Source organism: Saccostrea echinata, unplaced genomic scaffold, assembly GCF_033153115.1.
Source record: "Saccostrea echinata isolate AGI-Se365-2 ecotype Australia unplaced genomic scaffold, CSIRO_AGI_Sech_v1 ptg000002l, whole genome shotgun sequence".
Classification (NCBI taxonomy): Eukaryota; Metazoa; Mollusca; class Bivalvia; order Ostreida; family Ostreidae; genus Saccostrea; species Saccostrea echinata.
The window spans coordinates 7,353,990-7,369,287 of record NW_026889751.1 but is presented as its reverse complement, the minus strand read 5'-3'; the positions used below and the strand labels follow the sequence as shown (position 1 = coordinate 7,369,287).

The window sequence follows — 15,298 nt, the reverse complement described above, 5'->3', positions numbered from 1 at the left end:
TAAAGTTTCGTTAACTATATTTTTCGATATTTGAGTCTCTGTCACATTTGTTCTGATATACATCTTTTGGTCATTTGGTGAAGTTTCTCCCTGGTCAATCGTTTCCACACATTCTTCACTTTTGTCTTCTATACTCCTTTCTTTCAGTCGATCTTCGTCCGAAATCTGTTTCTTTTTCCTCCGGCACACCACTTCCTCTGGAACTTGGCTTTGATTCTGGTTCACATAGCTTAACATATCAGTCTGGCCTTCGTCTGTTAATGGTTCTGCAGATCTTGATGGCTAAAATATCATGAAAAGAAACAAGATGCTCAGGTTATTGACATCTGTACTATTTATCTGTTTCAAGAATTTTTTGGTTGCTTATTATTTCTTTACTTCAAAGAAAACATTTCATTTCACACAAATATTCTTTATTTTACCTTCACTGGAATAAATATTGCAATCCTTTTTCAATGATTATAAGAAGTATAATAATTTTCCAAATGATGATGTGGATCACCCCCTTTGAAAGGAAAGTATAAACAAGAGGAAATTGTCTCTACCATTCACAAGTTCAAATAAAAATCCATATCTCAATCTATCAAGTTAAATAGTTTCAGTTTCCTCATCATTATTGCATTTGAAAACAAATTTGAGATAACTGAGCATGCCAGGGTGCACTTAATTGGATTGCATTGGTGTTATTCTTTCTTTTAATATTTTGGATCTAGGTTATTATTTACAATTAAATTAATGCCTACAACAGCAACAATTAAGACATGATAGAATTTACATATACAATGTTGTAATTAAGTAAGTTTATTTTAAATTTTCATCTATCTTACATGTATATATAGAATGGAGAAGAAGTTAAAGCAATATGAGCTGCAACTTTGATGTCAGAAATTTTTGTTGCAAAACTGTAATTAACAATTTCAATGACAGAAAAAATAACGTTTATTAACTTCTGTTGACGATGGAAGAACTATTCATAAGCTTTGATTGAAGAAAAAATTACATTATTGTCGTCCTGTACAATATTGAATTCTTCTATAATACTATATATTTGATTGTACAGAATCCTTTATTCTGAAACATTTTGATACTTTATTTCTGTCTAAGTGATCAAAAACGTTTAAATTAAACACAATTTTATCATAAAAACACATTTTAACAGCAAAATAAAATTTTCAAAAATGCAGTTCATATTGCTTTAAAATTGTTGTCAAGAAGCATGATATATTATCCTAGAATTGAACTAGTCAAGAAATAGGTCTGGGTAGCAAATTTATCTTAAACTTGGAAAAGTGTGGCGGGAGAGATTTCAAACTCCCATTTTTTACTGTTATAATATATGCATGTTAAGACTAACTTTCTTTGCTATTTATGATTAAAAGGCAAGGTCAAAGATCGAGGGTTTTAGTATCTTGTGATTTTAAAAGGCTAATTGACAATTGAAACACATTATAAACGTATAAACCAACTATATGCATTTTAGTATAGAGAACATTTACAAAACAATATATAGGGATATCTCCATAACTTTTATGTATCTTGCAATATAAAAAAAATCGTCAGTCTTATTCACAGTTATCTTGAGTCTGAACATTTTAAGATTTGAAACTTCAGATCTCATAGTGAAAAGGGAGAAACAAGATAAAGTCAATTATGCAAATGGCAAATTTGAAAACTCTAGCCATATATGGAAGCAAAACAGTAGGATGGGTGTCAAGTGTGGTAATCGGACGCCGAAGAAGATATATACTGTAGATCACCAAATTTTTGCGACACCTTATTTTCGCGACATAGGTATTTGGTAATTATTTTCACGAATTCTAGGTATTGTTTTAGATAACCTATACTAATGAATATATACGAGAGAATTGAATTTTCGTTAGCATACCCTTTCGCGTTATTACGCAAAAATAAAGTTCTTGTGAATAAAAAGTGATGAACAGCATAAATAAATTCTTTGTGCCGTATCATTTGCTCGTGTAATTCATCTTTCTCACCATACGCATCGAAATTAATGATCATTTATTCTATAAGTAATTTTCTCACCCAACCATAACTATGTTTTTAACTTAAATCATATCTTTGATAATAAAGTTGAGTGCTATTAATACCACGTTTAAAAGGGGTCATTTAATGATAAAAATTTTAGTACCCACTTTGTTTTTTTTAAAATAATAAGCAATAAGCATGCACCTATTTTTGTATTCATATGAAGCAGAATTTATTCAAAATCTTATACATGCATGAGAAAACGAAATCTCTTGCTGTGGCCTTCAGATCAACTCGATTAGATATATCGACGACGTATAATCAATTAACAAAAGTTATTTCCATTCATATGTCGACACGATATATCATAGTGAGCTTAAAATAAAAGATACCACAGAGTCTGACACATCTGTTTCATATTTGGATATTTTACTAGGGAAAAAAACGTTAATGGTAATCGAACAACAAAGCTTTTTGATAAACATGATGACGTCAGCAATTCAATCTTCAACTTCCTTTACTTATGCAGCAATTATCACCTGCATATGGGGTGTATATCTTTCAGTTGATTCGATACGCAAGAGCATACGTACGAACAATTTCTAAAACGAGGTAAGTTATTGACAAACTAGTTGATGAAACAAGAATATCGACAGCCTCGTTAAAAGTCATCATTTCGTACGTTCTATGGTCGATACAATGACCTTGTCAGCAAATACAATGTATCATTAAGTCATATTCCGACTGACGTTTTTCATACTACTTTTTAGGCAATTATTTACACACTTAATTGTCGACAGATTTTTCCGTTATTTTCCGATCATGACAAGGAGCACACGGAGGGTGTGACCGGTCGTCAGGGGATGCTCACTCCTCCATAGCACCAGATTCTACCTTTGATGCTTTTGGATGCTTGCTATGGTCCCGATTTGTATTGTTTTGATGAAATTTGAGCTTGAATACTGTTTGTTATCTCCATATTCCATGCTAAACATGGAAACTCAACTCCGCACGGAAAACAGAAAATTAAGTCATATACATCCCAAGGTTCTCAACGATACAGTATATATCAATATTGTAAAATAATCATCAAATGCAGGTCAAAACCAAGTTGAAGGTTCGAAACCCTCTTATTTTGCAAAACCTCTAGTGGCACAAAGACTAAATCCCTATCTATAACAGTTGAAAAGAGAGTTTGAAAGACTATTAGGCAGAATGCTGTTAAAGTCGCTTTTCTTTGCAGCGACACAATTATCCTTCATGTAGTTTACCTCATTGATCGAGTTTATCAAATCAAAAAGCCACGGGTAATTCCAATAAGAAATAGTCTTCGAGATATATTGTTTATTTGCAAATTATGAAAAAAATGTTATTTGCTTTGCAAAGATTGTTTTCATAATTTTACTCGTTCCAATTGAACTGGTAACTATCAAAATCGAAGAAAAGATGTTTATTGTGAATAGGATTATAAATTAATCATCTGTTCTTTTTTAGGTTATTCTAAATGTAAAAAAGTTTTCCAAAAGGAAATTAAAGGTTTATCAGTATTTTGTACAAAAGAAGTTATTATAATAACAAAGGAAGTAGCATTATTTATACCTACATGTATATTCAATATTATAACTTAGCTGGGAAATGCAATTTCGAGTTTCCAAAATTAACTTAGTTTAATAAACCCTGGTGGCAGATAACTTTTTCTCACAGTCCTTTAATGAATCTATTCTAATATATAGTTTTAAACATCTGCAGTGTTATAAAGTTTTTATCATCTAATGCAGAGCTACATGAAATACATAATTTTACAAGTGCAGTAAATTAATTTTTTTTATTTCTTTTTATGTTAGATATTTTTGTTGTTGTTGAATTTTTAACCAAGTCGTAACAAACCCCTATTAACTAAGAACAAAAATGAATCTATTGCAATTTTTTTTATTTATTGAAAGACAGATGCATGTACAGAAGCTTCAGCAATACAACCGAGAGTCAAATAAAGGTACAAATACTCGTGAATTGAATATTTAGTTTTGTTAGGTATATGCATAAATTCGTTCTGTGGTTTAGATCAGTAGCTCATGACTTTAGTCCGAAACCGTTCCTTTGTAAACTGAATCAAGTTAGTTTTTAAGACATATAAACATTCATTTGCATGCAGCTTTGAACTCTGAGAGAGATCTTAAATTTTATCAATTTGAAAGTGATGTTGATAGACCATCGTTTTTGTACAAAATGTTTCTATTGGGTACAGGAGAGGTTGCTGGTGGTGCTGGTGTTGTCTGTGAGAATACGCCACCAAAGTACATAAAGACGATAATACCTCCCAACAGGAATATACAAAATATAGTCAAGACGATGATACACACGAGCTTCCGATGACGGGAACGATATTTTTTCACTACCTGGGTCGAAGTTACCTTAAAGCTCTGTGACTGCAAGCAAAGGAAATATAGACAGATATATTATACTGAACGAAATGAATTTCACTTTTGAAAGTGTTTTTACTTGTGTGACTTGATTTAAATTTGACTTATAAGATTGTCTTCTATTTCCTTTGCTTATCTAGAATCTAAAAATAGCTCTCTCAGTTACCTAATGATTTAAAAAAAAATGTCAATTTAACAATTTATACCATAAATTATTTGTGACAATTTTGTGAATTATTTGTGACAATTTTGTGAATTATTTGTGACAACTTACTGATAACTCAAGCTCCGATGTCCTGACTTCTAAGGTATTCAGCTTTCCTTCTCTTTCAACAACTTTCTCAATGTTATCTTTCATGATTCCTGTCACTTCAGTGACCATCTTCTTAACTTCGCGGATTCTGTCTTCCTGTTTGGATTCAACTTTGTCGACCAGAATGTTAATCTTCTCGTGTTCTTTGTCTGTGAAAGCCATGGCCTGTCTGTTTCTCTTAGACCGCTACGATTGAATACCAAAATAAAAATAAAATAAAGCATCGGTATATTCATTTTGTCAAAGTATATCGAAATTAGATAATATGTCCAAGAAAGCATTCGGTAAGCGATGATCAGAGAAACAATAAATATGTATAACTGAAAACTTACCATCGCATCTTTTCTCTTCAGCGACTGAAGAAAAAAAGTTATTTGCCGATTAAGTTTTTATTAACTGATTAATATTTTGTAGGTACTGTCCATGACAATTTGCAACTTGTTTAATCATAAATTACTAAAAATTATAAATGCATCAAATACCATAAAGAGTAAAACCTTACCATAATGTCTAGCTTTGGTTTATTTACAAGTCTATTTCATGTAAAGCTTGACAATGGGTTCTTTATTCTCTTCATCCTCTAGTATTATAGTTAAACATCCTGTTTCGAACCAGAAGCAGACCCTACGATGCATATTTTGATAACTGAACACAAAGCCTTCATTTTATTGACACAATCTAGTTAATTTCATATAATATTACCTCTGTGTCTGTAAAAAGCTTGAAAAATACAAAGAAATAAAATTACATTCCCCACATTTAGTTATGATCTGAATCGAGCTACCACAAATATTGAAATGATTTAATATAAAACGTATCATATAATGATAAAAGTGTATTTGAAACTTTATTATCTAAATCTGCACATTTTCATAATCACGTCTTCCAAAAAATGTATATGTAAATAGTTTACTAGAATTGTTTTTACAGAGAGTGTTATATTTCTGTATACTTACTTCTATTATCTAATCGATTATTCATTAGTGAGTATCTGAGCTCAGTATAACTTTGAATATCAAACATACAGTATTTACAAGAATTGTGTTTATAACAAAAGAGCGGCAACTTTGTTCAACAATAAAATGTTTTCTTTATATATACGATTTGGACGGGTGCAACCTTGTAGAAAAAGATGTGCAAAAACGTACTATGTATTTGTTTCCAATGATTGTAAACGATCATCTCCATATAAACAAAGAAAGTAAAAATTTATTGTTTCTATTAAGATATATAAATTAATCATATAGAATTGGCGAAAGTACAAAAAAATAATGTATTATCGATCAGTACTCTTCATTGATGGACGAGCTATGAAACATGCAGTTGAACATTGACACTTTTAAAAATATTTCATATAGATGGCAGCAATTAACAATAACTCTGACAATAAAATATTTACATCAACTGAGTATTTTCTCTTATATCTTATTGTTAAAACCGATTGCTCTATATTGAAGGAATGAACAATATTTACTTCTTAACTTGTTGCATGTAGATCCGAATAGATATAACTAGTTCAAAAGTAAATATTGTTTAATCCTGTAAATAAACCTTTACAGCAATTGGTTATAATAAGAAATAAAGACAAAAATATTCAAATAAATATTGATGACGGTCAAGCAAAAACCACCCTTAAGTCTAAAATTTTACATTTTGAGGTGTTTAGTCATCCTGATAGACAATTTTCTCCTCTTTAAAATTATATATAACATGTCATTCTTCATAGACTAAAAATAAGTTATAGATTTAAAATAAAAAGTACAAATTCTATGTCATGACGCTGTGTTTTATCGGAAAACGTCATTTTTAAAATTTTTTTTTTGTTCTCACATGTCCATGGTTGCGTTGTCAAAACTGCACAAGAAAAATCAACTAGGACTACAGATGACATTACAAATGTGATTTTTTTTAAAAATAACTTTGGTATTGTGCCTTTTTATGATCTATATATTTAGCATTTCAGAAGAAAATTCAGGTTTCTATTACACAATCCCTCTTTAAAAAAGCAGCCTAGACAAGAGATATCATTTTGTTTTGATTCTTTTTTTGATTCATTTTTTATCTTTTTTTATCTTTTTTTTGGGGGGGTGGTTTTTATTGTGCCTTTATATGATCTGTAATTGTAAAATTTCGGCGGAAAACTCACTCAGATTCTTCTAATACTAATCTAATACACTCAGATTAATCTAATACTAGAGGCTTTCATGCCCCCCCCCCCCCCAAAAGTTACACCGTTCAGATTAGATTAATTGTTTCTATGTTTTTTTTCTGTTTCAGAAGTTTTATTGCGTCATTCTATGATCGGTAATTGAACAATTTCAGAGGAAACTCCGATTCTTATAACCAACGGCCCCCAATTTTCCAGAAAGAGAGAATGGCCAATTAATATATTATTTCACAAATAAACTAAATCAAGCCGTTCGTCTAAAATACATGTACTTTCAGTCCTGATTTTTTTTTTTCAAATGATAATTATTATGTTCCGGAATTTATTCTTTTTTGGAGCAGTTTGGAGGAGCAGGTTCGATAGCACCTTTCTATTGTACTCGCACAAATGGCCTGCAGAACTTTTTAAAGAAATCCTTCTCTCTAGCCGTCACTACAATTATCACAGGAAGGAGATGAACAAATTTAAAGACACAGATAATACATATCGCTGTAATATAATTTTGATCCAGTGAAACTTTTGCTCTGGACTTTGTTTTCCCGTAAAAGGAAAGACTCCCCCCCCCCCTCCTCACATTATGTATCTGCTTAAAATGTAACTTTCTTAGACATGGCGCTCTTCCTCGTGGTGGAAAGCAAGCTCACAGAGCAATGATCTCTCTCCGTCTTTACAGTTTCTTATTAAAGCAATCCCAGCATCCACCAACTTTTATCAAGTTACAGGACTTGCATACGAAGAAAAGTTTTTGACTGCATGATAGCAAGTCATTATATTCTCCATGATAAATAAGTACACATTTTTTAGGAATAAAAGGATTAATTATTTGAAAAAAAATTGAGAATGTGTTTATTCCTCCTTGATTATAGATGACGATTTTGCTAAATTTAAGACACAAATAAAACCTGACCTATTTGTTTAAGGTATGCATATAAAAATGCATTACCAGGATTGAATATAGAATTTGCAGTGTGGTTGGGGTCCATATTTTTTATCAATATATAATTATCAGGATGAAGATTTCCGTCGAGGATTAAGTTGTTCAAACGTAACATTTAGAGACCAGTCATGTTGGGGGGGGGGGGGGGGGGGTGATTTTTGCTACTTTCTCTATAAAGCACGCGTTTCGTGCACCCCTCCTCTTGGTGTGACATATTTTTTTATATTTAAAAGAAATGACATATGAAGGATTGTCACAACTACACTTTTTAAAAATAACACCCGATTTCGCCTAATCTAAGTTTTCCGTGAAATGTAGAAACAATGTAGAAACAATGACCAAAATGTACGATCCTCTCTCATTCTGGAGAGAGCTAAAATGTGAACCGTGGCATGAGACGATTCGTGCAAAAATGCAGCATTAAAACAATTCTTTTCTCCCCTGCACCAATATCCCTTGGAGTCAAATCTTTGTCTATTCAGAAATTCTGCTACGAATGTCTATATATATGAATAAATAAATATAAAAGCTGCATATTAATGTTAAAAACAAAAATTGTGTTCTAATAAAACTAATAAAACTGTACAATTGTGGTTTGATTGGTCGATTAAACAGGCCCGTAGAACGCGAAGAGGGGGGGGGGGGCAGCCCCCCCCCCGCACTTTTTTCTATGGTAATATGCTATAGTAAATTTTCCTTTAGATGCTGGTTAGTCCCCCACTTTTTGATTTTATTTCTACGACCTCATCAAAGTTGTATATATATATATATATATATATATATATATATATATATATATATATATATATATATATATATATATATATATATATATATATATATATATATATATATATATAGTTGTTTTTACCCATTTAAGCCATGTATTACTAGTATTATCTCAGTAAATTTACGATACAACACAATTTAGAGTCTAAATGATATCAATTTTATATTTATGATAATTTATCATCTTTTCCCATAGAGGTTGTGTTGGTCTTTGATTAACTGATCGAAGGATTCACAATGTTGCAGTATTACTCCTTTCAGAGTATGAACTGAGTAAAAGCATGTAAATTTTTTGTTTAAAACTCTTTTTTGTAACAACTCTTTTATAGAATTAAAAATCAACAGACTATATTTCCCCCTCTAAAAATCAATAAACATGCAAATAAAATACACACAGAAACCGAAAAATCTTTGGAGGAAGTGGTGAATACTGAACGCCTTCTGTTGCCAAGTACCACTAAACAATTATAATGCTGGTTACTTCCCTTTAATAACGGTACATGTTAACATTATATATATATATATATATGAGGCACGTAAGAAACAATTTCAGTTGGGGGAGGAGGATTCTTGACAAGCAATAGAAAACAAAACAAGCATTCTTGACAAGCAGAAACAAAGCAAAACAAAACGAACTTTTTTTCTCATTTTGTTATAGTTGTAACCTGCAAAATTATACTTAAGGAACACAAATGGAATTATAGCTTTGTTTTCTAAGGTATTAAATTATACTGATAAATTATAATCCTGGGAACCCATTCCCCCTGGTTTTTTTAGGCCTGTTTTTCTTTTTTGGTACACAATGCTGTTTAGTATGCAAATGAAATTCCACATTTTTGTGTAATATGTACATAGGTTTTACACTTTGATTAGGTTGTGGCAGCAGCATATCTATGCTTCTAAATTTGAATAGAAATATTAATTAATAGTAACACAAAATACTGTTGAATATGAGTATGATCTTTTTATTACTGCCCAAGCCTCAGGATAATATGCGATTTCTCGCCATATATATGTTTTTGAAGTAAAAAAAAAAATGCTCTTTAAAATTGTAAAATTATCCTGCATTTGCTACTTCGTAAAATTTTCACTTTCAGTTTGCTGTTAACTGGTAAAAAAAAAATTCAAGAATACTAAACAGTAGTCTTTAATAATTACACTCAAAAATACTCAGTATGTTGTCTAGTCTAGGCATCTACTTTATAAAGAAAGACTTTTATTAATAATGAGTCTTAACACTGCACTTTATTTGCAAAATACGGCAAACATTTATGACGTCAACTTTAGCGCTCGATTTCTCGATAACGTCACAATGCTCATAAGGGTGGTTTTCGCTTGACGGTCATCATATATGAGAGTATTTCATTATCACAGTAACCAATTATTCTATAACTTGGCCTTGGTTACAAAGTTTGTGCTAAAGCATTGTATGAAATTAATTTTTCCTTAGAGATGTAACATATGGTAGTTACTTAAAACTTAATCTGTTGAATTTATTGTTTTTTCTACAGAAATGTATTTCTGAGTGTATTTCACATTTCATATGTAAATGTATAAGTATTTGAATTTTAAAATTAAAGCAACGTGAAGTGTATTTTCAAAATTTCATTATACTGTGAAATGTGCTATAAGAATTTTTCTCAATTGCTGTAATTTTTTTTTATGAATAAGACTACTAAAGCCATGCTTTTAATTTTTTTTTTTAGAATGTACATGTTAATTGTATTATAAAAGAAATCAGTTTGGACGATAATCATTTAATTTAATTCAATCAGAGCTTTTAAATAATTCTTCCAACAATGAAGTTTATAAACAATAATTATTTTCTGTCATTAAAAATAGTAAATTGAAATTTTTCAACATAACTTCAAACGTAAAAATTACAGCTTATATGGCTTTAAACATCGTGAATTGTAATATCAAACTTTAATCACATTCGAAAGACCACTGATTTTCACCAGTAAATGCCTGATGGTTTGACGAAGGAATAACTAATTCTAAAGTTTTTGTTAGGTAAAACTGCTTTTAATCACATTAACATTGTGTGCATATATCTTATAGAGAATATCTACAACGTTAACCAAATCCAATGTTCTGCTATTTTTAAAAATATCACAAATACATCTTTTTTTCTTATCGAGAGATCCAGATTATCATTAAAACAATTATCCCTAATGCAATCAGAAATACACATATACTAAATAAAACGGGGGGATTTTTTATCTTCTTGTTTTTCTCCTGTTCCGATGTAATTGCAATTGTCAAAGCATACTTCTGAAATGAACAAGTTTCAAAGTTATTTAAAACAGTATTTCAAGGATATACATATAGCAATGATATGTATGATAATAGCATTTTACAAATATTTCTTTGATATCACCAAATTTTGTATTACCAGTTTATCCACTTGAGATGAAAGCAATGACATTTTTTCTTCTAGATTTGTAATTTTTTTCAGGTTTTTAGCAGCTATGTCACTGACTTTTGCCACGTCCTGTAAAACAAAGTCGTAGGTGGAGTTCTTTGACGTTGGAAATCCCTCTCTAGAATGAAATGTATCTGGTGGGGAATTCTAAAATAGAAGAAAAAGGGAAAATGTTGACCAGCTGTAAATTTTAAGTTGTTTTATTATATAAAATTCATTAAAAATGATTTTATAATTTTTTTTTTAAATTATCAAAGATATACGAATCAAGTCAAGAATCCTTACTTGAATTATAAACTGTCTAAAGAAATCACTTTCATCTAATCGGATGACATCTTTATTTTCATATTTTTCTTTTTCAGCCAAATTGTTTTCCGCACTGCTCCTTTGTGATGGCTAGAAGTGAATTAATAGCACAATTTAGTCACAGCCTCTTTGAATTTTACATAAATTATGCAAATCATTACACTGTTGCTAATTATAATAAATATGTCATATTACCTAAGTAGTTTATATTGCAAGGTCAAAAGATCAATACTCTGAAAGTACTAGTATGAAAGTTAAATAGAGTCATCAAAGCAACATCTATTTCATCTTTCTCACGCTTGGCATATTTTGCAATATTATTCAACCTTGTTGTTTTTATTGAGCATTTATTGGACATGAAAATCTGACTTTTAATCCAATCGTAGAACATTCATAATGTATTTATTTTGCTCTGTACAAGATATCAGATGAATAAACACATCCTTTTAATATGAAATAAATTTGTAATCAAACTTAAGATCTTGGAAATCAAATTTTGTCGCAGTGACATTACACTTTGAAATAACGACCATTTTTGAAATAATTATTTCAATAGTGGTTGAAAGTGCATTTCAAAACCAAACACAAGTTGCAACCATTTTTGTAATTACCGTTCACTATTGAAATAATTATTTCAATAATGGTTTAAAATGCATTTCAAAACCAAACACAGGTTGCAACCACAATTGAAATATTGTTCACCATTAAAAAAATGACTTTAATAGAGGTTTTTAATGCATTTCAAAAGCTGAACCAGGTTGCAACCATTATTGAAATAATGTTGCAACCATTATTGAAATAATGACCTCTATTGAAATAATTAATTTAATAGTGGATATTATTTCAATAGTGGTTTTATACGTGTAATCAATATTGAAATAACAACCTTTAATGTTATAACGCTTATAGTTAAGAAAGTTTTTATATATAGATATCACATAGATGTCTTCGTTCTTCTTTTTAATGTAAATATTCTACAACTATATGTATTTATAATCTTTAACTTTTCCCAATTAATAGCAAAGATGAAACTTATATAACAAAATTACATAGATCAGTTAAATCACAGTTATGCGAGTATTAATATTATTTCTAGACAGAAATTAAAAACATAAAATTACATATCATTCATTTATTGTGTTGGAAAACATAATGAAGAATTTATCCTTATATTTTTTTCAATAGTGGGGTAATTTCAATAAGGCTTGCAGTGTGGTTTTGGTATTAAAATCATTGTCAGCAACTATTAAAATAATCATTGCAATCACTATTGAAATCATTAATTCAATAGTGAACGTTATTTTAATAGTAGTTGCAACCTGTGTATGGTTTTGAAATGCACTCCCAACCACTATTGAAATAATTATTTCAACAGTGAACGTTATTTCAATAGTGGTTGCAACAACCCATATAAAATACGTGTAAGTCCATACACATTAAAAAGTTTGTGTCATATCCTGTACACCAAATACGACAAATTTTCATTTAATTGATTCAAATTGACTTAATGAGAAAATATGTTAAAGAGATGTGTAAACTGTAGCGTCGTTTTTCGCTTATACCGGGTTATTTTCCGAATCTTGGTGATGCCTCTTGGCGTCTATTGTATCTGTTGTCGATTGTTTCAGCCTTTTTCTTTGTTGTCTTTTTTCTATTATGCGATTGATGTTTTCTTGTTCTGATTCTGAGAGAAAAAATGCACGTCTGTTTCCCTTTCTTTTCTGCATTCAACAGGAAAATTATGTAAACAATGATATATTTATAATCTTCAATTTTATACAAAAAGTAGTCTCATAGTTTTAGGCCAAAACACTCTAAAAAGACAATCGTTGTACATGAATGTAAATTAAATTCGATTTGTGTGTCTCAAAAAGGCAAATATAAAATACAAATTTCTGCTTATTTCAACACCAAGCACAAATTAAGAGCCAATCTCTGTAAAGACTTAAACTTTTTTTTTTTTTTATAAATATTGGTTGCTATGTCTCATGGTTACTATGGCAACATAGTTTGAAAAAAAAAAATACAACCAGTGATCACTTTTAAAAGACAATCGTGTGGTATTGAAAGAAATTTTAATTTAATTCTTAAAATAGACTATGCTACGGAAAAAAATAAATAAAAATCTAAAAAAAAAAATAATTTATTTCCTTTGTATGTAGATTCCCAAAACATTTGATATTTGTGAACAACTAACCTGGCTTTCAATTTTGAATACCACACAATCTCTAACTGGATGCAAGAGGCTACGATATAGGGTATAGTATTGCTTTAAAGTTAACAAAATTGTACATTTTCCCTTCTTAGTAACCATTGCAACAGCGTTATTTCTTCATCTTGATCAATCTATGAAATTCAACTTTTCTTTTATCACGTCCAATTCAAGGTGAGTCAAGTAATATGTTTCTTCATTAAAAAGTAACAAATTCCCTAAAGCAGCAAAATATTATCACTTTTAACCACTGGTGCGTTGTTTCCATGGTTACACTACAATATATAAATTAATCCAAATTTTCTTAAGCTATCTGTGTTACAAGGTCCTAAAGATGTATATTTGCCGATCTTGAATTTCAAGCATTATCTTAAGCTTTGCAACAAATTGTGTGTGGTTACACTGTGTTACCATAGCAACTATAAAAGTTATTTTTAAAATAAAATTGTCAATACCTTATTTCTAAAGGTCAAATATTTTTACTGTTTTTGGTCCATTGATTGAGTTTGATCATGTTTACAATACCTATCATGAGTGAATATTTGGCTTTTAAAAGTATTTTTTCAACATTTAAAAGGTATTCCAAACGTACAATATGGTTACCACTTACCTAGAGATATATTCTTAAAAGTTTCTTTATAGCATTAGTGGCAAGGTGTTATGTTTATGTGAAAGTGGTTTGTTTGATCGATATACTTAGTCTTTATTAAGGTTCATTGAAGATTTTCAAAGTAGCTGAAAATCTCAATTTTTCACACTTTTCCGACTGTTACCATGGCAACCAAGATATATAGCAATGAATTGCAAATTTTACTTCATGTTTGTTTCTGATATCAAGTTGTAATGGACAAAGTTTCATCAAAATCGGTGACCATGAAAAAAAAGTTTTAGTGGTTACCGTTACAGAGACTATCTCTTTTAAAGAACTTAAAGATGACTTGATTTAAAAAGTATAGTCTTGTTGCTGTTAATAAACTATTTTTTGAAAAACTTTGAGACCATTTTAAAGACTTCGATTTTTACTTATATACAGTGTATCTCGATTAGTACAAATATAACATATTAGCCAGTGTAATATTTATTATTATGTATACTACATTGGCTGTGCATCAGATTCCATTTAATTTACTCTTTTTTTATTTGTTGCAAAAAGATGACAAAAGTAGCATCAGGCACTGTGCAAGAGACAAGGAAAATTTGAGAAACAAGAAAAAAAAATCATTTGCTTCTTAGAATTTCTATCCTTGTCTTTTTAAACCGAAAAGTATAAATCTTCTTACCAGTTCTTGTCTTTTATTCTGAAAAAGAGATGTAAAGATTTAAAAATGCATTAAACTGTCACATCTGCACAATATCTATAAACACAAAATGATAACAGTGCTTCTATTCTAGGGCAGCTTACTTAACTAGCAATGTTTGAAATGAACGCCACATCAACATATATTTCATAAATGAAGAAGGAGATAAGCCATTATGAAATTATTACATTTTTCTTTTATGGACTCTGATTTGACAACACTTTTCAGTTTAAAAAGATTATCAAATGAATATGGTGAAGTTAACGAACAGTGGTCAATAAAATATATCCTGTACACAACACAAATCGTGAACAAGGCAAAATCTCGGACCTCTAAAAACAACATAATTTTATAAACATAAACTGTTATAAAGGAAGCCAAAAACTTGAACATTTTCCTAGAGAGTATTTCAACTATTAATACAGACTACTCAGAGTTATCTTTC

At 30.0% G+C, this 15,298-nt stretch overlaps 1 protein-coding gene and 1 long non-coding RNA gene across 2 annotated transcripts; both read right to left on the bottom strand.

Moving 5' to 3' along the window:
* Window positions 1-3,899: 3,899 nt before the first annotated feature.
* Window positions 3,900-5,115, bottom strand: LOC133199751 (uncharacterized). Its single transcript, XM_061335610.1, has 3 exons — window positions 5,052-5,115; window positions 4,681-4,905; window positions 3,900-4,412 (listed from the first exon to the last, which is right to left on the bottom strand). Exons 1-3 carry the CDS (start codon window positions 5,052-5,054, stop codon window positions 4,170-4,172), a joined length of 471 nt encoding a protein of 156 aa, XP_061191594.1. The 5' UTR covers window positions 5,055-5,115; the 3' UTR covers window positions 3,900-4,169.
* A 5,330-nt stretch (window positions 5,116-10,445) lies between these two features.
* LOC133199773 (uncharacterized) lies at window positions 10,446-14,881 on the bottom strand. Its single transcript, XR_009722848.1, has 5 exons — window positions 14,836-14,881; window positions 12,906-13,064; window positions 11,323-11,433; window positions 11,008-11,184; window positions 10,446-10,886 (listed from the first exon to the last, which is right to left on the bottom strand). It is a non-coding gene; the product is annotated as an uncharacterized LOC133199773 (long non-coding RNA).
* Between the last annotated feature and the right edge of the window lie 417 nt (window positions 14,882-15,298).

Bases quoted from the DNA above. Each gene is read 5' to 3' on its own strand.
- LOC133199751 (XM_061335610.1), bottom strand. The intron at 4,413-4,680 runs GTAAGTTGTCAC...CTTTGCTTGCAG, and splicing joins CATCGGAGCTTGAGTTATCA to TCACAGAGCTTTAAGGTAAC.